The sequence below is a fragment of the Nelumbo lutea genome, chromosome 6, assembly GCF_056320005.1.
Source record: "Nelumbo lutea isolate HS-2025 chromosome 6, American lotus-T2T, whole genome shotgun sequence".
NCBI classification, from domain to species: Eukaryota; Viridiplantae; Streptophyta; class Magnoliopsida; order Proteales; family Nelumbonaceae; genus Nelumbo; species Nelumbo lutea.
The window spans coordinates 7,680,662-7,707,980 of record NC_142689.1 but is presented as its reverse complement, the minus strand read 5'-3'; the positions used below and the strand labels follow the sequence as shown (position 1 = coordinate 7,707,980).

The 27,319-nt window shown below is 37.2% G+C and overlaps 1 protein-coding gene and 1 long non-coding RNA gene across 2 annotated transcripts; one reads left to right on the top strand and one right to left on the bottom strand.

Annotated features, from left to right (window-relative positions):
• Positions 1-8,743: 8,743 nt before the first annotated feature.
• LOC148847130 (uncharacterized) lies at positions 8,744-15,353 on the bottom strand. Its single transcript, XR_016101384.1, has 4 exons — positions 15,228-15,353; positions 15,040-15,117; positions 14,778-14,873; positions 8,744-8,949 (listed from the first exon to the last, which is right to left on the bottom strand). It is a non-coding gene; the product is annotated as an uncharacterized LOC148847130 (long non-coding RNA).
• A 51-nt stretch (positions 15,354-15,404) lies between these two features.
• CDC25 (Rhodanese/Cell cycle control phosphatase superfamily protein) lies at positions 15,405-27,319 on the top strand. The gene is made up of 3 exons (XM_088952312.1): positions 15,405-15,638; positions 15,751-15,889; positions 26,896-27,319. Exons 1-3 carry the CDS (start codon positions 15,553-15,555, stop codon positions 27,064-27,066), a joined length of 396 nt encoding a protein of 131 aa, XP_088808438.1. The 5' UTR covers positions 15,405-15,552; the 3' UTR covers positions 27,067-27,319.

Genomic DNA, 27,319 nt, shown 5'->3' with positions numbered 1-27,319 from the left:
GTGCCACCGCTGTAGGCACGTTCAGGCAAGGAACTCCATCCGTAGAGAGAGGGATGGTGAACTGCCCGATGCAGATGAAGGGCAGTTGGAGTTGCTCCTCTGGGGTGTTGTTCCGGCGTTCGGAGTTGCTGGAAGAAGCCATGGGTGTCGGTGTTGATGAGTTAAAGAGAGGGAAGTTTCACAGAAGTTAGAGGGAGGCTTTTTGAAACGTTTCCCACAGATGACTCCAAATGATGCTGCACGTTTTGGGCACTCCTAGCTAAGTGTGACTTGGCTTCTGGCTGGAACGGACGACACCTGAGAGGAAGGAGAAGGTGAAGGGTTTCCGAGGAGTTCTCTCGGTGGGAACACTCTGATGGCTAAGTTAGAACTAGAGAAATCTCAGAGAAAGAACAGAGAGTAAGAGTGCTAAAAGTGCTTAAGCTTCAATAACTTTGCTTCATGAGGATTGGGGTTCTTTTATGTTGGAGCTCGGTCACACCTGGCATAACCGCCACTGCCCTAGCCGTTACTGCCAGGGTAGGTGTGGTAGGTGCAGGTTGCGTCTACAGACTGCTATTGCTAGGTACGGACTCGACAGACGTGTCACGCTTTTTAGAGACGACAAACAGAACGCCACCTGGCAAGCAGAACGGCTTCTAGCAAGGGATCAGAGCCCTACCACCGGATTTGGGAGGTACAGATGTCAGGCAGGTTTCCTTGTAGCCTACTAAGCTATTGTACGCCGGACCACTTGGGGCAGGTTTGTCTCGACACTTAGTTGCCGAGGTGCCTGCATTGGAGGCGGTGCTGCCTCAAGGTGCTTCTCCCTCGGGACACTTAGCCAAAAACCAGGGTGCTCCCTCCTTAGGAAGGGAGAGCTCGGAGCCCCTTAGGAGGAGCTCGGGCTCTGGGAGGAGCTCGTGATCTCCCACACTTGGTGGGAGTCAAGGTTGGCCAGGTGTTAGTCCCCGACGAGTCACTTAACCACCCGAGTGGCTAGTGTTGGACTCGGTGTGTCTTTCCCGTCGAGTTGCGGTTGTGCTGTCAGGCTGAGCTGTTCGTTGAGCCAAGTCACACACACGTGTCCCTATGCTACGAGGTCGGGCCAAATCACCCTCCATTAGTTCGCATTTTGTCTAAATTTGAATTCATAACTCATCTGATCTAGGCTATTCAAATTTGATCGGTTCATAATACATTGAACATAGATATATGCCAATCTGATCGAATCCAATGGATAAGGTTTTGTTGATTCAAATGTCTTATTCTGCTTTGTGGTTAGAAAAGGTGTAGCTTTCAGCTCATCTCAAAACACACTATACTACTATGGTTGGTACCAATACCATTGATCAGACATCAACAAATATATTTTCAATGTGTATGTTATACATGAATCACATGTTATTAATCACAATAAATTTTAAAATTAATTTACGCAAATAAAGCATCATAAAATAATTATATAGTAATAATAATATAAGTAAATATGATAAGAATAATTATTAAACAATTATTAAAAGTGATAAAAAATAATTTAGATCTAATAAAATCAATTAAACATGATAAAAGTAATAATTAATTATAAATAATTTAAGGGTCTATTCGTTTTCTCTTGACTCTTATTTCTTAAGAGGAATCTTTTAACTTTAAGAGAAAATTGGGTGTTTGTTTCCTTTTATCTCTTATTTCTTAAACTGCAATAAACTCTCATATATCTATATCTATACTACTATAAAAAGTACGAATAGCTCTAAAATTTTTAGAAATTTTCTTGATTAAAATATCACCTTTTTAAATATGGTTCCTTTACCATAAGGGCAGAGAATGTAATTTGAAAACTATTATTTAATGCATTCAATTCCCTTTCATTAAATCCCACATTTAAGGTATTAACTCCCATTCATCCTCATTGAATCATATATTTAAAGCATTTTTATTTATTCTTGTCACTAATTTCATTAATTAAATCCATACATAATAAATTAATAATTCTAATGCCATAAAAACTTATATTTTTTAAATCTACATGAAAAAATAGTGTTTTCATCTAGGTGCCAGTAAGAAATTAATCCATTTTGGGTTAAATGGACTAACTCATGTCATCATAATCGAACAATAAAAATTCAAAAATAGATAAAATGCAAAAAATACAAATAAAAATTGAAGAAACTTTTGAGAACTTTTTTAACATCATAAATTCAACATATTAAACAATATTAAGGGTGTGAAACTTTCTTTTTGACTAAACTACCTTTGTTTTTTTAATTTTAGTCCCTCTTTAATTCTGAGGGCCAATAATGTAATACCATTTATAATTTTTTCATCTCATTTAATTCCTTCTCATTAAGTCTGATATTTAAGATATTAACTCATATTCCCTCACATTAAATCTTATATTTAAGTTATTTTTATTTAATAAATTATAACAATTAGATCTTTAGCAAATACTTTTTAACAATATGAAATCCATGTTTTTTCAAGGGTAAAATGCTAAAACCTCCTCTGAAAATTTTGACCATTGTTGAAACCTCCCCTGAGCTTGGTAATTACAATCACTTCCCTTGAACTTTCTAATACAGTCGCAAGTAGACCCCATCTCTTATATCATCTAATAAGAGGCATGAAAATGTCCAAAATAACCATGTAGTTACTTTAACTAAAATTTTTATTTTCCAAATTTTCCCTTCATATCAATCACTACTCAGACTGTTTCAATGTCTTTTCCGAAATTGATTTGATTTATAAATTTTCCCTTCATATGAATCCCTCAAAGGTAAAGTTGCAATTTTAAACCTTTTTTTTTTGTTGTTCAAAAAGTTTGTATTGTTTGTTATGTAAAAATAGACTCAATAGTAACTACATGGGTATTTTGGACATTTGCATGCCTCTTGTTATAGGATTCTAAGAGAGGGGGTATACTTGCAACTATATTAGAAAGTTCAAGGGAGGCAATTACAATTACCAAACTTCATGGGAGATATTGTCAACAATCAAAAACTTCAGGGGATGTTTTATCAATTTATCATTTTTTAAAATTAACAAAAACAAAATGAAACCATTCTTCCATCCAAGTTGTGGGTAAGCTAATTCAACCATCTTGGTCAATTGGGTTAATCCATGATGTCATAGTTAAATAATAAAATTTTATATAATAGAAACAAATCAAAAAATAAAAAATATATAGAAAATGGGCCATTACTTTAATATTTTATATTAATCATATTAAAGAAAAATAAATGTCATAAATACGAATTGTTTTTTATTGATAATGGAAATGAAATAAAAATTTAAAAACCAACCAAAAAATGAAATTGATTTCCTATTTGATCCGATTGAATAGTTCAACTTTTAAGTCAAATGTGTCAATATTTGATGTCATAATTAAATACAAAAATAAAATAAATAAAAAATGTAAGTTTTGCAAAAAAAATTGGCTGCATCTCTAATATTATATATTCATCATATTAAATGAAAACAAGTGCCATAAATAAGAATCTTTATACACATGAAAATATAAAAAATGTAATTTGAATTTATTCCCTTTTTAATTGTAAAGGAAAAGAATGTAATTTGAACTATTATTTTTCACCTCATTCAAATCCCTAAAGTCATATATGAGTTACTAATACCCATTCTCTCTCATTAAATGATATATTTTTTATATTTTCTCACCTATAAATTCTGTTATTAGATCTATTTCCAATAAATTTAACAATATAAATCTTTTTTTTTCAAAATTGAACCAAAAAATGAAACCATCCTTCTGTCTAGATGGTGGGTAAGCAATTCAACCATGTAGATCAAATGGGTCAAGTCATTATGTCATAATTTAATAATAAAAATTAAGGAAAGACAAAAATACAAAAAATTACATAATGTTTATAAAAAAAGACATTTGGGACTTCTCTAATATAGAATTGTTTTATAAACATAGAAATATATACAAAATATAAAATAATTTGGATGTGTATTACTATCTTCATTGTCTAAAATTGCCACATGCAAAGCACGTGCAAATTTACTAGTATGGTCAAAAAGGATATTTGATAATTTTTAGAATTCAAAATTCAAAACAACATTCTATGCATTCAGAGTTAAGAGGAATGAAAAGTTCACAATACTAATATACCTCTTAATGTAATTATTGCACTTTTGGATGCTAGACTTCAGAGCAAATGAACAGTCCCTAAGTAACAAAAGTTTACAAAGGCCAATGAAAGGTAGTACAAATAATAGGCATGAGAATCAAGGAATCATAGATAAACATAGAGGAGGGATGTGGCACGTTTGAGAACACAAGATATTAGTGTGGCTGGCCTAGCACGAAATTGTGTTCTATGACTAATTGCACAACTTGTTCTGAAACAAACTACAACCATTAAATGAATGCATGTTGTGGTGAGTGGTGACTCATTTCAAAATGGGATGAAAACACAAGAAAAACGTGCCACTAAACGCCACCTTAGCAAATCACACTTTAATTGAGCCTGTGAGTTGTCATTGACCCATATAGAACCATATACACTTATATATAAAATATAATTTAGGGTTCAACATGACGAAAAGACATGAATAGTATCACAAAAATGATAACCAATTAAATGGTTTTCATTAAAATTCATGGGGTTTTAATTGGTCAAACCCTTTACCGTATCATGTGTTTCTACCATCATAAATTTTTTATATAGATAATTTATTAACATATAGTTTTAAGCTTTGTGCTTTGGGCTTAAAAAGTGTTTTTGCCCCACTCATAACATATTATGTTTTTCAAAAGCAACTCCTGTCAACTGCTGGTTGCTCAAAACACTCTTTGGCTGATTCTTTTTTTCCACAGCCTAAGGCTCAAAAGTAAAACCATATTCAAACAAAGCCTTAGTTATATAACTTATAAGCATAACAAACTATAGATAAACCATATAAATGTACTATTATGTACTTTTAATGAGATATCACGAATGACCCGGCGGTTAGACCGTAGACCCAGGACCCAAAACTATTTACGGGTTTCTGAATGATCCCAGTCCGAAAGTTTTCAACGTTGGATGGCCCTCGAAGGAAGAACTAAGAAGCAACAAATACAGACAAAGACACACCAAACACTTCCTTTCATTTTCACCAAAGAGGTAAGATTGTGCTTTTACCTCCTGTTTAGTATTTGATAGACGGTGACGATATCATCATCTCGATTCTCGAGGTGACTTCGGTGACGAGGAATTTAAAGCAACGGGGCGGAGTTGCAGCTGAGACTTGAGAGCCAATTTTGTTGAGCACCCACGGGCCACGGCTTTTCAATGGATTAGGTTGGATTGGATTAGACAGGAAACCTATCTGGAGGGATCTTTGAAGTTTGAATAAATGGGGCCCGCCTCATCCAGGTTGAAGTTAGGCATTAAATGAATCGGATCCTGGTGGGTCCCAAATCGGATCTCATCTTGCAAAATGCAAATGGCAAAACAATCCACGTCTCTCTACACGTATCAAATTCAACATCCCCGTCGGTCCCATTTTGGTCCTATCTAGAGTATTATCCCAGGAACCAACCCATAAGTTAAAACTTTTGCTGAACCGGGGGGAACCGCTAGAGTATTCCCTATCTTTCTCCTCACATTCACCTATTTCATTGCAGCGGCAGTGACCGGGGTGGAACTGTAGAAAAACCGATTCCCAGGTTTCTAACAACATTTTATTCATTTTTTCTATTTCCAACATATGGCTATGTTGAGTAAAGACTAAAATTGTCATTTTAATTGAATAAGCGCTTATGAGATAATCAACTCCTAACCATTCAACACAAAAATATACCTATTTAAAAATAAACAATTGGAAAAACACCTCCCAAACATTAAATAAGCGATTATCAAAGGAATACTCGTTCAAATAAACACTTATTTTTCAAACAAGGCGTAACTCTGATCAATCAAAAAGTAGTGCTATTTTAGAGTGTTGAGAGGATAAGGCGCCATTTCCAATCCAGACTATGTGGTGCTGCCGTGCTGAGAAGATCAAGACATAGTTGTATTCCTGTTGTAAGAACATAGAAATGCTGTTTGATTGAAACCTTACTGAACACCCAACTAGAGAGAGTGGAGACCACCTTTGATTCAACATAGATAGGAAATCATGGCCACGTCAGCCACGTTATCATGACAAGTTTAAAATTATCTGAAACGTGGGCAACGTGGCTTGGTTATCCACCACAAGGGAGGAGCCTTAAAAAGCTTTTTCACCAAACCCACTATATTTCAAAGCCCATGGCTCCAAGCCTCCAACCATAAGATAGATGCTTGTTCAATACTGGAATTTTGGCTGTTTGGTTCAACCGTTCAACTTGCTCAAATCAAAGTCAGAAAACATTACATAAAAACTAGTAAATACTTTTCATATTGTATTTTGATCATATTTTACATCAAAATGAGCTTTGCCGTTCAATCATCATCTGTGCAAAACTCAGACACCCAATATGTTCCATATATTTGGTTGTTAATGAAAGGAGGAAATATTGCATTAATTCTTCAAAGTACCATTTTTTGAAAAAAAAAAAAAAGGGATTTTTGGACTGCAATCCCACCCTCAGAAATCTGAATTGCAGCCCCTTCTAATCTACTAGTAGCCCCCCTCCCCCCTTATAAACCGCATCCTGCCCGTGGATTTGGCATCAATCCACGGTCAGGATTCAGTCCCCCCCCCAAATACCCCAGATAGGTGAGACTAACATTAGGTAATGGTTTTATTTAAAGAAGAATTGTGCCCCTATGAAACTTGATGCTTAGAATCTATCAGAAGGACCACATATGAAAATTTTCTATGTTTTTGGTGAATGTGTTCCATGTATAAATTGATTATCCAAACTTTGAGTTTGTTTAGTGACACTTCCTCAATAATTAATTTGAAGTAAATTGGGCCAAGAAAGAAATAAGTTAGTGTTTTGGGACCCATTTGACCTCAATGCCCAAATTGCTAACCTGCCCATCCCACTCTTGGGCTGAGTTTTCTTTGAGGCATTTGGTATTTTAACTACCAACTCTTCATAGAGCACAATCATTGATAGTGCTAGTCATGTAACCTTTAACCCTTCACCAGTTCATCCTCTCCTAAATAAAGAACCAAAAACAGTAAACATTGATTCCAGAACGAGTGTCAGTAGTTTTTAATAAGTTGGAATGTATCCACTTTGAATTAAGATGCTTTAACTTGGGAAAATGTAGAGTCCACTAAGCATAAAACAAAAGTTGAGGATTAATTAGGTTAAGTTGGCATCGTAAGATGATGATGGTGTTATATAGTAGTTTACAGAAATAGCAGGACCACCAAAGTTTATACTACCCCATGTTCTTCTTGACAAGATTCCCCAATGCAGCATGTTCATACAAAATTCAGGAGAAACGTGACAGAAAGGGATCAAATTGACCCAAGGCATCATTCATTCTGATCTCTGAGGTATCTACTATGGTCCGGACTCGGGGCTCTATCAATTTCTTTATTTTCTGCGGAAGTACTTTGCCAAGTATGTCTTGTTAAGCAAATGCGATTCAAGTAGGCACATACTTACTTTTTACATATTCCTCGGTGGTCGGTACAATTTAATCATTATCATCTTTGTTATTAGTGGTACTGGTAGTAGTAGCAGAAGAATCCACACAACGGAAATCAAATCAAACAATTTGAATGGGCTTGGGTTGAAAGGCCCAAGCCCTTTAAACTCCAAAAGTACAAAGTTTTTGTATTCTATGTATTTGTATTGGTGTACGTGTACTCCTTCCAAATTTTAGAGGAGGGGCCGTTTGAAGAATACAGCACCACACGTATTGTCACCCCTTCCCCCAAATTTAGTGAACCAGCTAACATACCATCGGAACCACCCCTCGGTTGGCTACTTTAGATCGCAAGGACAAGAAAAAACCGCAATTCCATCTCCATATTTAAACATCTGATTAATCTTTAGAAAGAAAATATTAAAATGTTACAAGAGAGTAATCTGTAATTAGTAACTTACATTAGAAAATAGACATATGAGAATGAAAACGTAGCCTGACCTTTCTTCAATACATATTTGCATTTTATTATTATAACAACCCAGTTGGTCCCAGAGTAACCATCTCCATTCCCATGATGGAAAAGGTCCTTCAACCAAGCCCATTGATACATGTATAGAGCAGTTTGCTTAGGTGCTAAATTAATCCACCTATTTATTAATTTAAATAAAAACTACTTAGAAGTCGGGACGTTTTTCTTTGAGTTGAAATCAGACCCACAACTTCCCACAGCACATATCCGCCGTTGGAAACATTTCCCCGGTGAAAATTCATCCTTTCTAATATTATCATCGGAAGATGTTCCCAATACACAGCGGGGATGTGCTGTGGGAAACTTTATTGTAGGGGGCTGATTTGAATTCTTTTTCTTGGTATAGCTTTTCAATTTTCATCCTAGTGAACTTTACAACGGAGGAGGAATATTAATGCTACATCCATGCATCCCAAACCATTGATCTAGAATATTCAAATCAATTACAACAATCAATAAAATCCATGCTATTTGGCGTGGCCCACGTGCATTGGTGGCAATGTTACAGATCAACGGTTTGAGGTGCATGGATGGGTTTACGTGTATCAACCCCCTTCCAAGGGAATATCTGAAATCAAACCAGGCTGTAATGCAATATTTAACCAACGGTCAGACATGAATCCTTCTGAATATCAGCGTTGGGGTAGTGGTCAAATGGATTCTAATTTGTGGATGTAGTGCAAGAAAACACAGAAAAAATTCAGCAAATCCACTAAACCACAGACCTTTGTTTTGAAAAACAGGAAAATATCCCCCAACCTTTGGAATTTGGAAAGGAAAGAACAGTTAAAGAATGCAAATCAAGCTGCAATTAACAATTCAGTGAGTTTAGTCATGCTTGTCATTATCTAAAACCGTTGCTGGTGTGACGGGGTGGGATACTGTAGCTTGCTCCTCCACCTGCATAGAACAATGGACACCCTTTTACAATCTGTATGTTGCACAAACGTGTAGAGAGCAACAGGACACCAGTGTGAGTTCAAAGATCATATTCATACACTTTCTGTGTAAACAGTAAGGATTATGTAGCGAAGGCCATCATACATGTAGAGATGGCATGACAAGAAACTTTTTGATGAACAGGTTATCATTGATAAAAACTTTACATGAAAAATATCTGCCTCAGAATATATAAAAAGCATCACGTAAAACCCTAACTGTCAAATAGGCCTAGTACGTGATCAAAATATGAACAGAAGGCATAGGGCGAGCTAGGAATTTTCTATTGGGGGGGGGGGGGGGGGTAGCCGGGGAGAGGGCAGCAAATACACTCTTTTAGAAAGAAACATGCATAAAAAGCTAATATAGAAACAAGTGTTTCTGCCGGTCCATGAAAGTTCCACCAAGTCGCTGAACTTCTAAAGTTATCATGATATATTAATTTTATCAATTTTTATCTTCAAGATAGACTCAATCAAACGACCTCGAGGTACAAGTTGGAGATGATTGCAAAATAGAAAAGAAGAAGGAAAGACAATGAACTAAAAATCATAATTCTAATTTCTAAATGACAAATATCAATACAATGGTAAACGAACTTTACAAAAAAGGCTTTATGAGAGAAATTAAGGGCATGCAAGTAAAACTGTTAAAAGATAGATCATTAGAATTAGATTTTTTTTACTGCAAATCAGAAACGAATATGTTGAACTAGGTAAAGATGATATTGCATACCTCTATGATGGAGGATTGAAGGTAGGACTAGCTGTGAATGTGATTGAGCTGCTAAAAGAAATATCATCTAGGTTGAGTTGATTGATTCCTCTCGAGTCTCAATGGGTTGAGTGAGTCCCCCCACCTAGCCACCCTTGGGTTGAGTGATTCCCTAAGCTATCTCTTCCTTTTGTCATTGCTTTCCTTTCTTACCATTGTAACTTCTGAATTATCATCAATAAAATTCTATCTTTGCTCCCCCTTTGCTTGCCCTTGTTCTATTTAATTATTAAACCCTTTAAAAGGAAGAGGCCTATTCCCCAAGATGCTAACAAACTATGTACTAATTTCCGAAACAAAAAAATCCAAATCACCCAAAAAATTATAAAATTGCCATTTCTTTGTGTGAATGAGCAAAAACTTGATTTCTTTTTCCATAGTTTCTTTCTCTTTTGTAAAGAGACTGGGCCGAATGGGCCCTAACAGCCTTTCGTATGATATCCTTTATTTTATCTTTTATTTTATGTTGACGGGCCTCACTTAATGGGCCTGTTATTTGTTCTTATTTTATGTTCTTTATGTAGCTGCCAAGCTGGCCGCCCACTTAAGGGTATACTTGTCATCATCAATTTTTTAGAGATTAATAAAATAGGGTTAGAGGAGAAGGGTGATTAATTCAACTTCTTCTTCTCTTACCTCTTCTCTTCGCCATCTTCCTCTCTTATACAGTTATTCAGATCTGTTCTATTCTGCTAATCACTAAGTTTAGTCTTGATATTAGAGGACTGATTTACATCTCCTTTTTCCATTTCTGCATTAATTCACCATTAAATACCCTTGTCCATCCCTAAGGCAATCAAATTTCTCTCCACATGGTAGCTTCATGCACACATGTCTTTAGCTTTATTTTCAAGAAACTTGATCATTATCAACTTATTTACTTGAGAGATATTTCTTACTTAAAATCATACTTTTTAAAGCAATGCCTAGGTGCCTCATGGAGGTTGCCTCAGTTACCCCTAGATTTTTTCTACACTGGCTTTATACACTAGTTTCTTTTTATTATTTTCTTATGTTTAGGGTTCAACCCTTGAAGACTTCAAAACCTGAACCAATAATCAAGGAAGAATTTAAAAATTTATCCAGTCAATACATTTTTCTTCTTCCACCCTCTCTTTTCTTCCTCTCCTTTTTTGAGAGAAAAGTTAACTGACTGTTTTAAAATCTAAAAAAAGTACATGAGATGATGTACAAAGAACAACTCAGAGATTACAAAGGTAGAGTTCTATCACTAAATAATGCATCCCTAAGAGCACCGGACTTGGCTAGGTTGTCGGCTGTAGAGTTCAGCTCCCTAGGAATCCAGAGCAGTTTAACAGTTGAAGAATCCATAAGATCTACTAATAATAATAAAAAAAAAAAAGAATCCATAAGATTTCTAGCCTCGGTCAGATAGTGAGCCAGTCTCCAAGGTCCACTGTCCCTTTCCCCAAGCCACTTTATAGTGTTAACAGAATCCCCTTTAATGACTAGAGCAGTCAACCCTTTCTCTCATGCTTTTTGGACCCCTGTAAACACAGCTAGGACCTCAGCATTAGTGGAGCCAGCAATTCCAATAGGACCACTGAAAGCCCACCAAATGTTTACCTTTCCTTTCTCCAAACACACCACCAATGCCAGCTATCCCAGGATTTCCCAGAGTACTTCCATCAAAGTTTAAGGTCATCTTTTCCTCTTCCCTTTCAACACTGAAGTTGGGAATTCTTGAGTGACTAGGGGAGGAAGACAAGATTGCCAACAAATTCAGCTGAAGCTCATTCAAAGAGACTCCTATAAACTCCAAAGAATTCAGCACCCAAAGATTGCAAATAAAAGTTATGTGAGAGATCAAATCACCAAGAGAACTAGATTTGTTTTCAGAAATTCGATTGTTTCTTTCCTAGGACAAAAACAAGGGACCGGCAACTATATTTTCTGATTTTTCTTTTCTTTCTTCTTTTTTCTTCTCATGGATATGTTAACTTTCTATATTTTGACATGAAATTTATACTAATTTGATGAAAATATTGGTAATGACTAGTGAAAAATGACTGCCGGTTGCTACAGAACCTAGTGAATAGACCTAGAATTTAGGGTTTTATTTTTAAAAAATTGCCTAGATGACAGGGTGACTCCCTGTCGCCTAGCCTCGCCTTGGCACCTTGAAAGCTGTGCTTTGAGAGAAGATAACTGAATTCATTAAATATTCAAGGGGGGGGGGGGATGTACATGAGAGGATGCACAAGCCTTTTAATCACAACAAAAGCAAAGAGACAGCCCTCTAGGAAGGCAGCGTATTGGAGCTATACAAAAATCTCTTCCCAGCCCAGATTTAGCTAAATTATCAGCCACTTGATTTAATTCTCTAGGAATCCATCTAAAACTGCAGTGTAAATATGAGGCAAGCTCCCTGATTTCTAACAACAGATGGGATAGCTTCCACGGGTCTAGAATCTGTCCTGAAGCCCAGTTAATAACATTTCTCAAATCACCTTCCGCAGCAATGCAGCTGAGCTGCTGTGATTTGGCAATTCTGAGGCCTTCCAAAAGGGCCCTTGCCTCTGCATCAGAAGCATCTTCTGCCTTGTCTGGGCCACTATAGGCCATAGGTCCAAATCAAATCTCCATTTTCTCTTTGAACAGACCTCCAATTCCAGCCTTTGATCTTCCCTCAGTGGCTCTCCTAGAACTGCCATTGAAGTTTAGAATAAACTCACAGTCTTGTCTTGCCCTCACCTTGAAAGCTGTGCTTGAAACCTCATAATTTATCTCTCTTAAGACTCTATTTTATGCTTTCTGTAAGCCCATATAAAATAATTTGAATATCCTTTTCATTAATTGACCAAGTAGAAAAAGTAAACTCAATGATTGATCTCCCTGGTGCAATGGTCAACTGACTTTCTGATATTCTTGTCACTTGTTCCAGTCTTTGCTCAAACACACTAGCCAATCAAGTTTGGATTAAGCAAGCTTAATCCAACAGGTTATTTTAACCACTGAATAACACATGTTATTTATTTATTTATTTTTACTTTGGCAGCAATTTATGTAATATATCATATAATATATAAAACTTTATATATATATATATATATATATATATATATATTTTAAGTTAAATGCCTGGCAACGAGTACCCCTATTTTCAACATCAATGGCCTATTTGTAAATAGAGATACTTGACAGGGCTGCTCCTTTTGTACAGTACCTTAGTGCTGATGTAATTTACCTTTGATATATAATATTAGTAATATAATACCATACTTTATCATTTCAGAAAAAGAAAAGAAATGGAGGTAAACAGTAGAGAGGGAAGAAAATAATGGATGAAATGGCTGTAAGGGAACTTGCATCACGGTCTCGCCTCTAGCTTCAGTCTCTCACCATGAAAGAACATTTCACCATTCAAAACAAGAAAGGTCCATAAAATCTTCAAGAAGTGAGCAGCAGTTTTTGGGGTTGAGAAAGCCAAAGAATTGGGAATTGGTAGTTTGATCATTGAAGGTGATTCAAAGATAGTATGGGATGGCCAAACAAAGGTGAAGAGGGTGATTTGGCAGCTTAGAAATGAGTTAAAGTACTTCAGATGTCTTTCAAAAGATATGAATGTTCAAATAAGATGGGTAAGAAGATCTGTTGACAGTTAGGCAGGCAGTTTAGCTAAGCAAGGGGTTCAAAGACAACATATGTACTGGGCACAATGTAATATAGTTGGGGGGGGGGGGGGGGGGCTAATCCTGTAATGGGTTTGCTATTTTTTCACAACTTGGTGTACTCTGTAGTCTGTTCTTTTTAATTTTTAATGAAATTATGATTTCGTGTTGCTGATAAAAAAATCTTCTCCAAGAAATGGTTAGTTGCATATTCTTCTTACTGAAATCTTCATTGCAATTTTACACAAATAGGTTTTGAGGGAACTCCTATTCATGTATCAACCACATTTGTGGCAATAAATTAATAAAGCTTTTGGCACAGAAGGTTTTTATAAGTAATTTTTTATGTATGAATAAATTTTTCCTAATCCTCTTCTATCTTTTTTGGATCAGTTACTAAGAAACATTATTAATAAGAGAAGCAAATCATAAGTACAATAGTCAAGCCTACTTTAGACCAAAAAAGGAAAGTTAAAGCTTTAAAAAATAGATGGAAACAAGGTACAACAGCCAAAACAACTATGTTTAAGAATTCAAAAGAACAGTGCAGAATAGGAGATATCCAGGAAAAGAATATCACCAAATAAATTATTTAAAAAATATCTATTATGTTTTTTCTTACATTGGTACTAGGTTTTATAAAGTTGCGTTTGGGTTTTGAGAATTAAGAAATGAAACTAATAGGTAAGCTTGTTAAGCTAGTTACAATGAATAAAGTAAACAAGGGATTAGGGAAAGCTATGAAGGATGATATAGGTGAGATGAAATAGTACTGTTTTAAGAATTCTATGGAAATTGAAAAGGAAGGAAATTGGGTTTTCAAAAGGAAACCACCCGAACAGTAAAATGTATCAATTTAGGTTCTCAATAGCATCAATCCAAGGTTGTAAACAGCTAGGCATATCACTCAACAGTTCACAAGAGCATCAGCCGAGTAACTCTTGGATTCCTCTTAATAATTGTATGGCTGTAGAACAGCTGGATCCTATGCTTGAGAGCTCATGAAAACAGCCAAGAACCTAAATTCCCAATCAAATTGATATAGTTAAGTTCTTAAGTCTCTTTTAACAATATTTCACAACATACCTGAACAAAAGAAAGCAACTAGGGAAAACCCACAATTATCTTCACACGCGTAAGTTCATAACACTACTAGAACTAATAGGGGCCTAATAAAAACCAAGGAAATTCTCAAGAAGAATATGCATGACAAGGAAAAGAAGAAATATATAAATAATGAAAAATTTCCCAAAACTTTTCACAACTTGTGGATCGTTCGTACACAGTTTGTGGATCATTCAGACAAGTACGCAAGTTGAAAAAAGATGAAATAAGTATAACTTCTTTTATCTTCAAAAAGAAGAGTCTAGCGATTAGACTTACTTTAGCATCCTTCTTCGTCACCGGCTTATATGGACAAGAAGGTGGAACCCTCTCTGGTTTCCTGTATTCCCAACCAAAAAGCCGATAGATTTTTGCCTGCAAAAAGAGGGAAGATATAGAAATAAGATGAGAAGATCAACACAGATAGAAAAAAAAATAGGAGAAGAAAACAGAGAAGGGAAAAAAAAAGCATACATCAATTCGGAAAAGGAAGAAAAAACCAGATGCAAAATGGGCATAAAACGTGTAAAAGGCGTCTCACCATGATAAAATCAAAGAGCAATGGCAAGATATTGACAATTGGGACGAGGAAGAGCGGCAACAAACAAGCCAAGCAAACCTGAACAAACAAACAAAGATCAAAATCAGGAAACAGAAAAAATGCTTAAACCATCATCGAGACGGAAGAAAGGAATTACAGAAAAACAAAATAAAATATCCAAGACTCACCATCTTCAGAGCGTTTTTGGGCTCTCTTCTTAGTTCGGTAGTTCCTCCTCTCACTCTTATTCTGCAGGCGTAAAATTCTACGAGTACAAAAGAAGGTCGACGGACGACAAGATACAGCCATCTTGGTTTTTACGCCAATGCGCGTAATTTGCTAAGATGTACCGTATGCGTAAAAGAGATTTACTGAATTGCTTTGTGGGTCCCATCATGTCTGTAGGGCGAGACTTGTTACATAAGTTGGTTATCGAGATTTTTAATTGGTTCTTCTCAGTTCAGCACCACTGAAGCACTGTTTCCTTCCGCACATCCAGGAGAGAAGGGAGAAATGGCGGCAAGAAGCGTCTCCTACATCACCAGTTCGGAGCTTCTCTCCATTAAACGTCGTCCAAACGTAGCCATCGTCGATGTCAGGTTAGCTTCTCTCTCTCTCTCTGAATTTGCTTGGTTGTTCGATTTCATGTTTTTTTTTTTTTTAATGTAAATTAATAAGAAATTGATGAGTTTGTTTTGATTGATTTGAAAGGGATGACGAGAGAAGCTACGATGCACATATAGCCGGTTCTCTCCACTGTGCAAGTGATACCTTCTATGAGAAGATCCCTAAGCTCATACAAGACGTGAAAGGGAAAGATACCCTTGTATTCCATTGTGCCCTCAGCCAGGTTTCTTTCTTCTTGATCTAATTTTCTGTTTTTGTAGATTATTTGAATCGGTTTATTTTTTTGGTTTTGCTGCTCGGTTCAAAATGAAATGGGTCATCCAAAATTTTCTCTTTCTTTTCGAATTGTTCTGAATGCATTGACATTGGTTATTGATTCTTTATAATTATTTGGATTGGATTGGGAGTGATTTACTATTGTCTCTGTAGTAGTCCTTAAAGATTTTACTTCGGTATTACTATTGTCTTTCGTTTGTCCGACTTTGTTGCAAGTGTTTTATGAATGATCCCCTAGTACCTTGCTTTCCAATTAAATTCCCATGTATATCTTTGCTATACTCTTTATCTTTGTTTTTACTTTGTGAGTATTAAGGGATGAGCATAATCACATGTGACTTACATGCATTAATTCCGCATTGTTCTAGCATTTCTCTTCAAGATAACATCATCAGTTTTTTAATACGCTAAGGCCTTTCATGTTGCAAATTAGAACAACAATGGAAGTGTTAGTCCTTCTGCCCATCCAACTGTAGTATGGGTACACGGATGTCATATTTTTTTTTGTTCTTTTTAGGTGCTCTACTATATATTCGCTACCTTCTTCATGCCTATGCTTAAAATTTCAGCTAAGCTGAAAATCCCCACCTTGTCACATTCGTACATGTCAAAATGGTCCTCTACTGAATTGTTGAATTGTTGAATTGTTGATTGAAGGAAGAAAATGAATGGTTTTGCTACTCTTCGTTATCAAATTATTGAGGCTTACTTTTTTTTTTTATCAATATTGAGGCTTAATTTTTTTTTTGATCAATATTGAGGCTTAATTTCTTCAATCCCATATCTCACAGTAGTTTATGCAAATTCCTTGCTTTTAGTCATGATGTATTGAACTTCTCTATAAGTAATTCCAGGTGTAATTTGTGATCCTTGAAAGTTGAAATTAATATATTGTCTCAATCATTGTAGAGTGTGCATCATCTATCCTATGATGCCTGGACACCGACACCAAAACAAACATTGATACCAGAAAATCCATTTCCTAAAATCCTAGACACAAATACAGGCATAGATATCCCATATAATATATTTGTATCATGCTTCTGTATCTAAATTTTGAAGGAAAGTTGCCTATATTTTTTCTTTCCAAAGCTAAGTGGTATTTCTCAAGAAATATGTCTTGCCAATTTTAATTAAATTTCTAACATATACGGATCTTTTTGTAGTATGATTTGTTAAGACATACCATTTTACATATTACTATATGAAGTGCCCATATATGATATCCATATAACTGTACAAGGTTGCTGTGTTGTGTTGGATGCTAAAATTTTTAGTGTAAATTTCATATTCAATACCATATCTAGCCATGTCTTTGTCATATCCAGGTAAAAATAGATGTCCATGCAGTATCTGGTGATGCATTGGGTACATATCATGTCTAACACCAATATGCTAGGCAAGCATTATTGTTTTGAAAAATGGCAAGGTAAAATTTTATTCAATCATCAAGGATAAGATGGTAAAACGAGAGGCACGGGCCCAAAGGCTCCAGACCACAACCACAACACACACTACATTACAACTAGAGTCCAATACAAATTGCCGAGGGGACAATGAGTCACACCCCTTAACAGTAGAGACCCAACTTTACCAACCAAGAGATTGATAATCTCCTCGTGAGACCTATATTTGTTGAGAAAGATCTTTCTATTTCTCTAGGCCCAAATAGACCACAAATGACTGCAGGCACCATAGTCCACACAATGCTAGGCAAGTGTTATCAATGTTTTTGGATTTTATAGTCGTTGCAATGATTAGTCGGTGCCTAGGCGCCAACTAGCCACCAACTAGCCAACCAGAAAAAGACGTTTTCTAAATTCCTAGATATCAATTTCATATATAAGTTAAACAGATTGCAAATACACAATGAAAGAATGATTCATAACAATTAGTTTACAATCTCTAATTTGCGAACATAAAAAGGAAAGCTGGATGATAGGAAGTTACGACCTTTTTTCAATGGAAAGTGTGACCTTTGACTATTTGATACGCTTCTTTTTCGTGGCAACTCTGTACCTACACCACTGGTTGAAAAAAACTTAGAAGAACTCCTCCAGTCTTCTTTTATCTTATACCAAATTTCTATTTATGCATCATTAGCCATGAGGCAACTGGCAACCATATGCCATTACAAATACTTCAAGCAACAAAATGCATATAACAAAAAAAAAAAAACTATATTATTTTAAATAATTAGAGATAAACACAATCAAATAAAACCGGAAAATAACTTTGTGGTTGACTGTTGGCTAGTCATTAATCAACTAGTTGACCTAGTCAATGCTTAGTTGTCCTAGGTGACAACATCATGAGTATTTACCCACTAGTTAGCGATGCAGCAATTTGGTTTTCAATTGTCCAGTCAGTCGAATAGTCAACATTTTATTTTATTTTTTGATAGGTAACAGAAAATGTTTCATTATATAAACAAGAATATGCAGAAAGTGATACAATCAGGGAATGAGTACCCCTTAAAACATGTGTAACAATTAAGTCCCATAATCATTCCCTACCCAACCCTTACCTGCAGGTCAACATTTTGATATCACTGTGTAGGTATTTACAGGTATCTGAGAATTAAAATTTGTGTCAAACTGTTGCAGCAGGTCATCGTCAACTCTTGTTCCTACGTTTAATGAAACAGTTTTTTTACCATTAATGTTTATGCTTGATAGAATATTGCCAGATATGATTGATTGATATAAAATTCGTCAACAGTCAACTATGCAAATTGATTCCACTCATGGCTTAAGAGTTTCTCAAATAAGTAGTATTATTTAACAGAGACCATTGAAATCACTCAGTCAATATCCAATGTTTTGCAAAGTATTTGGATGTAAAGACTAAAGAGAGGCTTACTGTAGAGAACACTGATGTGGACCCCACGGCTGTGGTCCCCACTGTGTTCGTATGGCAGCACAGCATGTATTCTTTGTTAGTTATGTCAGTGTTAGTTGGTAGTTATTTTAGTTTGTTGTTACAACTTGTTATTTCAGCTTTATTATTAGTTTATTTGCCATGTAAGCAATAAGGGAAATTCGACCTTTTTTACAATTAGTAAACATATAAATATTAAGAGTGGGTCGGCAGATCATAACTATTTGACCCTCTCTCTCTCCTTTTCTAAAACCCTTCGTGTGCTTCTGCTTTCTCCCTCTTTTCTTCTTCTTTTCTCCTGAAATCTTTTCTTTTCACTTTCGGATTCAAGACTGATTGTAGTCTTGATCGACTACTTGGTATTAGAGCGAGGATTAGGGTTTCTCATGTGAGTCTGATCCAGCCAACCACATGAGAGTTGCCTAGGGGTGGGAGACTAAGAAGGAGGATCGACTGATTCTTGGAGGCTACTGGTAGTGTGCGGCTACTACTAAGAAGATTGTAGAAGGTTGGGAGAGTTCCAATCATCAGGAAGAATTAGAAAAGGCTTTGGATTCCCAAGATTAGGGTTTCGCATCAGACAGAAGGCGGCGACCAGAGATCTTCTTTCACAAAGTAAGTTTTTGCTTGAGAACAACCTTGAAAGAACCATCTTGGTCTATTCCGACAGGTGCGGCTGAAACTTTTTTCTCTTTAGGGTTTTGAGAGAAAACCCTAAAATTCAGAATTGTCGATTGGTTTCAGATCAGATCTGAACTGGGTTCATATAGAATTCTGTTTTCCCCTTGTTTGTGGAAGACCTAGGCTGGCTGCTATTAGTTGCTTAGGTGTTGTTTCCTATTACAGTAGCTTCAAAAGTTTTTGATAGCTAATTCTTAACCAAGAATGGAGTTCAAGAATCAGGGGGAAGGCGCTTTTGGGACTAGCAATTCTGGTAATATGTCTGAAAATGCATTTTAGATTACAACTGTGAGGTTTGATGGATCCAACTACTTAGAATGGGCCCAATTGGCCATGATGGCTATTGGGGGTAGAGGAAAACGTAGCTACCTATTGGGAGATGTGAAAGAACCATCTAAGGAAGGACCAAATGTATACCAAATGGGTTCAGGAGAATTACTTGGTTATGACATGGTTGTGCAACTCTATGCAGCCACATATCAGCCAAAACTATTTATGGGCAAAAACAACCAAGGAAATCTGGGATGTCATGAAAGAGATCTATTCCCAACCCCTTAATGTTGCTAGGGCCTATGAATTGAAGTGTGAGGTTAATAACCTCAAACAAGGAGAGAAACCAGTCTCCGTTTACTTCTCTACTTTGAAATCTGTGGCATGAAATTGACCATCTAGAAACACTTGAGTGGGAAAGTCAGAAGGATGCACAAACTCATAGAAAGCAAGTGGAGACTAATAGGGTTTTTGAATTCCTAGCTGGTCACACAAGGGATAGTGTGACCTCATCTCAAGCCTACTCATTGGTGCATAGTGAAGAGACTAAGAGAAAGGTTATGATGCAGCATCAACCCTTCCCACCAGCCTTGGCAGCAGTTAAACCTAAGTCTGGGGGTGATTTAGAAAGGGATATAAAGAAGGAAGATAAGCGGGATCTAGTGTGTGAACACTGCAAGAAACCTAAGCATACTAAAGAAACATGTTGGAAGCTGCATCCTCATCTGGTCCCAGCAAAACTGAGGAACAAAAGGGGTAATGCCCATATGGTTGTTAATACTGATTCTGCATCCTCATCGGGCACAAAAGGCACGCCTCTAGACACCTTAGCTGTTGTTCAGGCTGCCCTAACACAGTTGGAAAAGGAAGTTGGGAATTCAACTCAATCAGGTACTTGGGCCTCAACTTACCATGCTTCAGCTCCAGGTAACATTGAACATTGTTGGGTAATAGACTCAGGTGCATCTGACCATATGACTAGCTTGCCATCACTGTTCACTACCTATCACTTATCTTCAGGTAGAGATAAAGTGTCCATTGCTGATGGTTCCCTTGTTCCCATTTCTGGCAAGGGAGACATCAAGTTGTCTAATACCATTTCCTTATCATCAGTTTTGCATGTTCCTAAGCTTGATACTAACTTGCTTTCAGTCAGTAGTATTACAAAACATCAGAACTGTTCAGTAACCTTCTTCCCTGACCGATGTGTTTTTCAGGACTTGGAGACAAGGAAGGTGATGGTGCGCGATCCGATCACTCCTAGCTAGCACTCGCGTAGCTCCCGAGAGGTACCTGAGATGAGGAAGGAGAAGAATCCCTGAGGGGTTCGCCCGGCGGGAACGCTCTGACGATTAAGTCAGTATTCTGAGTAAGAAGCAAAGAGAAGATAAAAGCTAAGAGTGAGGTAGCGCAAGAGATTTCAAGATACCCCTGTTCTCTGATAATAGGCCCCTTTAACAGAATTCCGTTGCATCAGGCCCACTGGCCTCTGACAGGGCAAGGACAACCGCCACTGTCAACCTGCCGCAATCGTTACAGACAAGGCTGAGGTGGCACGCGCGGGATCGTCACTGTAGGGTACGTGCCTGTCAGGTACAAGACACCTTCTAGAGGTGGCAGGCACGACACTATCTGGCAAGGGACATGGCGGCTGTCCCAGATTTGTCAAGTACGGTGGTCGGGCAAGAAGCCTTCCTGTGGTATGTTGAACTACCCTTCCACGAATTACCTTGCGTCGGGCTGTCCCTTGAGCGACGAGTTGCCTGTAGTAAGTTATGCCGAGCTGGCTGACCCGAGATGTCTATACCTCGGGGTGTCCAAAGATGGATCGGTACCCCGAACTTGGGGTGTCCATTGGGGGGAGCTCAGGCATCAAGAGAGGTCAGGGTACCCCCAACTCGGGGCACCCCGAAGTGCCTTAACCCCGGGGAGGAGGTGCAGGTAAGGCGGCTCCCGACGAGTAGTTTATCCGCCTAGTTGCCGAGCTGAACTCGGTGGGACCTTCCCTCCAAGTTGTGGGACCCTCCCTTCTGAGGAATAATACTTGGGAGCTAGTTGACCAGCCCAAAGGAAAGAAACCAATTGGATGTAGATGGGTATTTACCGTGAAACATAATGCTGATGGTTCCATTGAAAGGTATAAAGCCCGGTTAGTTGCAAAAGGATTTACTCAGACCTATGGTATAGACTACTTGGAGACTTTTGCTCCAGCGACAAAGATGACCACTATTCGAGTTCTGTTAGCCCTTGCAGCCAGTTATTCTTGGCCCTTGTTCCAGATGGATGTTAAAAATGCCTTCCTAAATAGAGACTTACAGGAAAAAGTTTACATGCAATTACCTCATGGATTTTATGATGCAGAGACAGGTAAGAAGGTTTGTCAGCTGAATAAAGTCTTGTATGGTCTAAAGCAATCCCCCAGAGCTTGGTTTGATAGATTCAGACAAGCCCTTGAAAAATTCGGCTATGTATATGCTCAATCAGACCATGCATTGTTCATTAAAAGAGTGGACTCTTCTTTTACCTTGCTTGCTGTGTATGTGGATGATATTATGGTGACAGGGAATGATAATAATGAGATTGAGTCCCTTAAACAACTCCTTCATCAAGAGTTTGAGGTGAAAGATCTGGGTGAGCTACGATACTTCTTGGGTATTGAGGTTGCTAGATCTAAACACGGGATCTTTATTTCTCAAAGGAAGTATGTTCTAGATCTATTAGCAAAAACCAGAAAGTTGGATGTTAAGCCTACAGATACACCCATTGGACAGAATCACAAGATCAATGCAGAGGGTGGAGAGCCTCTTGAAGACAAAGCCATGTTCCAATGGTTAGTTGGAAAACTCCTCTATCTTTGTCTCACACGACCAGACATCAGTTATACAGTCAGCGTTTTTAGTCAGTACATACATTCTCCTAGAACTACTCACCTCCTTGCAGTTGAGAGAATATTAGCATACTTGAAGAGATGTCCAGGTAGAGGTATATTATTCAAGAATAATGATCACATGAAGATAGAAGTCTATACAGATGCTGATTGGGCTGGGAGTGCTGATGACAGGAGGTCTACCTCTGGATATTATGCCTTCGTAGGAGGTAACCTTGTCTCATGGAGGAGTAAGAAACAAAGTGTTGTTTCTCATTCTAGTGCTGAAGCTGAATATAGATCGATGGATAATGGTGTGGCTGAAATCCTATGGCTGAAGTCATTACTTGAAGAGTTGGGTATTGATTATGAGAAGCCCTTAATGTTGTATTGTGATAATCAGGCTGTTATTAATATAGCTCACAATCCGGTACAACATGACAGAACTAAGCATATCGAAGTCGATTGACATTTTGTCAGAGAAAGGGTTTCATCACAAAAAGTGTGTCTCCTGTATATCACCTCCAACATGCAGCTCGCAGATCTTCTCACCAAGATTGTTCCAAGGAAGAAGTTAGAGGCAGACCTATGCAAGTTGGGAATGACAAATATCTATTCCCAACTTGAGGGGGAGTGTAGAGAACACTGATATGGACCCCACGGCTCTGGTCCCTACTGTGTTCGTATGGCAGCACAGAATGTATTCTTTGTTAGTTATGTCAGTGTTAGTTGATAGTTATTTCAATTTGTCGTTACAATTTGTTGTTTCAGCTTTATTATTAGTTTATTTGCCATGTAAGCAATAAGGGCAATTCAGCATTTTTTACAATTAGTAAACATATAAATATTAAGAGTGGGTCGGCAGATCATAACTATTTGACCCTCTCTCTCTCTTTTTCTAAAACCCTTCGTGTGCTTGTACTTTCTTCCTCTTTTCTTCTTCTTTTCTCCTTCTAAAATATTTTCTTTTTACTTTCGGATTCAAGACTGATTGTATTCTTGATCGACTACTCTTACAAGTTATAAGGGCAATATATCTATTAAGATCAGTATACTTGTTTTTACTGATCAAAAGAAAGAAAGAAAAAAGATCAGTATACTTGTTTTATATGTCAAACTGGAATCCATATTTAAGATGACTCATCTATGTTAATACATGTGAAACACATTTTGGTTGTCCAAAAAAACAACATGTCTTTGGACAAGCAGGGTATCTATTTCAATAAGTTTTTTCTCCTATAAAATATAACCAATTTGAATGCCAGAAAACCGTGGGCAGTGGGAAGTAAGTGACTTTGCTTGCACATCTATTGGCCTTTTAGAACCAACGTAAATTGGACATTTTACAACTAAGTCAGCTGATCTTGTGAGTTGTGAGTTCTTCATGGTTCACAGTCAATCCTCCTTTGTCCATAGAAAAAAACGAAGGAATGTAAATTGGACATCTTATGACTAAGTCAGTTTATCTTATGAGGTCTTTATGGTATAGTTTCAGGTGATGCTTTAGATCTCAAGGTATAGTTTCAGGTTCAATCCTCCTTTGTCTATAGAAAAAGGAAGTAGAGGTGTATCAATACTTCAACCAATATGTGTTTTATTTTTTTTAGTTTTTTATTTTTAAATTTTGGTTTTGAGTATAATTATATATATTCTTTAATATAAAAAGGGTTTTGTAAAAACACCTGTAAACAGGTGTATTAGCCTATTAGGGCTCAAAGATACAATACGATACACCCCATATCGGGCATATCGTGTCGGATACTTTGAAGCTTGGTAGATCTAGCTTTTGTCAGTAGTTCTCAAAATATATATTCAGCAAATTGTGATAGTAGATGCTTTTTTTTAAGAAGAAAGAAGAAGAAGATTAAGTGTTGATCTGAATTATGAAGGCCAAAAGTGTGGTAGACATGTACATGAAAACCCCTGTACAGTGAGGATCCTTACAAAAGGCTGAATTGCACAAAAGTTACATGCTAATATGAACCGAAAAGAAGATAAAAATTGAAGAGGCAAGGGAGACTTCCCTGAAATCCTACTGTACCAGCAACCAAGATCTAAGGGATTTCATAGCTTTCATCAGGACTGTCTTTTTTTTCCCCCAAAACCAAAGAGTTCTTTTTGCACCATAGCATCCATAAGATCATAGATGGAGATGTTGTTACCCCCTTTTATTAAGACATTTTAAATTTCAACCCAGAAAAAGATTATCTAAAGTACCGCTGAGGCCTGGAAACTCCAAAGATGAGCCCAAAGAGCTGCAGTGGAATGGCAATGGAAAAGGATGATAGGACGTGTCCAGCAAGCAAGAATTTAGCAGCCTATTGTTTCAAGTGGTAATTGATTGTATGAGAAAGGTGGTACTTTGCTAATTTACTGTTTCAAGGGGTTTAAAGCACACTTACCTCCATTACTTTGTACATAAAATATTCTTTCAACCACTTAATAAAAGTATTGCAATTATCAATAAAAAAAAGAAAGAATTTAGCACACAGCCCATGTCAGACAGACCTATTCACCTCTTTAAGACATTTACCTGGCATTGCTGAAAAACCATGAAGTCCACCTTGAAGAAGTACATGAGGAAACTGGATTTTGTTACTTGGAATGATCACATCCCAGCCTGCTGGAACTCAGCTTACTGAAAGAAGAATGCACTCGGAAAATTTCAGATGCATCTTACATCCAAATTCTATTATTCCTTTGATTTGGGGCAGTTGCTAATCTTGTAGTACGGCTAGAACCATTGACACCCCCCCCCCCCGGTTATTCAGATTTCTTCTTATTCATGGGTTCCAAACAAAAACCATCTTAGAACTCTCAAAACACCAGCTACTATAGCACCCAACAAATTCTACTAGCAGGACCAAATTTTTTATTGTATTTGTTCTTTTATCATTTTTTATCAGTAAAACAGAAAGAGATTTTATTGACTTTGCTTTTTAAGATTACAACAGAAAAAAACAGAAACAAACCCAGTGACCTTGCTTTTTAAGATTACAACTGTGCCCAAAAAGACTATTCTCTGCTTACCCCTTTTGTCAATTGCATATCTTTTGACAGCCCTCTAAACTTTTGACAGCCTTGGAGTCCAAAGAAACCATAGAAAAGGGTGTTAGCTGACCTTGGAGTCCAAAGAACTATTAATTTCATATCTTTTGACAGCCTTCTAAACTTTTTTTATCTCGTTTCTGAAGCACCATGGACTCTTTTCCTCTTTTCTCAACCAGCTTAGGATTACTTTAGAATCATCCTCAATTATCAGCTTCTGAATGCCCAACTCCACAGCTTTCTGTTAACTGTACATGACTGCCTTCAGCTCAGCTCTTGTGGAATCCCCTTCCCAATTGGTCCCGAGAACATCCCCAGGATTTCTTCCCTATCATTTGTTCTTTTATCATTAAGAACCAAGGTTAGAAAAAAAGGGTAGCCCAGTGCACAAGGCTCCAGCCAATGCAGGGTCTGGGGAGGGAAAGATGTATGCAGCCTTACCCCAGCAGATACACAGCAAGGCCGTTTCCAAGACTTGAACCCTGGTCACCCAAGTCACAATGGAGCATAAGCCACTCATAGCCTCATGTAAACCCCAATAACTTCAACCAGAAAGGCCTGACCCCAATACAAATAAGCTTGGTTTACCCCTGCTCTTGCTAAGGAATCTGCTATACCATTTGCCAATTTTTGCTTCCATCTGCATGAAATATTTATCTTTGGGCTCAAGATCTTGCCTCACTAAGTGGCAGTATGACCAACAACCTTCACATTTATCCTGCTTCCACCCAATCAGCACTTGAGAATTGACCCTTTGGTCCAGATAGGGATGGCCTATTGGTACTTAATAAATCATCAAGACATCTTCAGTATGATTACTGAATGCTCCACCTGCCCCCTATCTTCTGAACACAACCATCTAAGTTGACTTTGATGGCATTCTGCAGAGGAGGAAATAAGGTGGATAGAGCCCCTTTTTTTGTGGAAGAGATACAGCCCCTATTTCAGGGAGGACGAAACCACAATGTGCCATCTCTCAGTGGTGAACATTCTAACCATATTCAAACATAATGTAGTCTGAATGCACTGATCATCTGCCTTGATGTTCATATTAGTTAATTGCAGAATTTCCCATTGACATCGGTTCTTCTTTGATGTTCCCATAGTTGAGCTTTGCCCTTTAATTATCAGAAATGAAATGAAATTTGATAAACTATTAGGCACCTCTGTAAATCATAATAACAATCATATGGTGGGTGTTCTTGCAGGTTCGTGGCCCATCTTGTGCTCGCAAGCTTCTGAATTATCTTGTGGAAACAAAGGAAGACGTGGGCATAAAAAATATTTTTGTTTTAGAACGTGGGTTCAATGGATGGGAAGCTTCTGGTAGACCTGTTTGTCACTGCACTGACAACCCTTGCAAAAATGACAAGGCATAAAGAATTTTTGAATGAAGAAAGGTGAAAGGATATCATGGCCCTCTATAAGCAATACATGCTCCAGACTCAATACACATTTGAGCAATTTATGTACCTGAAATGCTTATAAATTTACACTTGTTACAACACAATATCAACTACTTGTATTGGTCCATGGCTGAACCATGGTCATACTTCAATGTTACAATTCTCTCCCAACTGGAACTCTGGAAGGTTTTCAAGGAAGTTATATTGCATAGTATTTTTCCTTTTC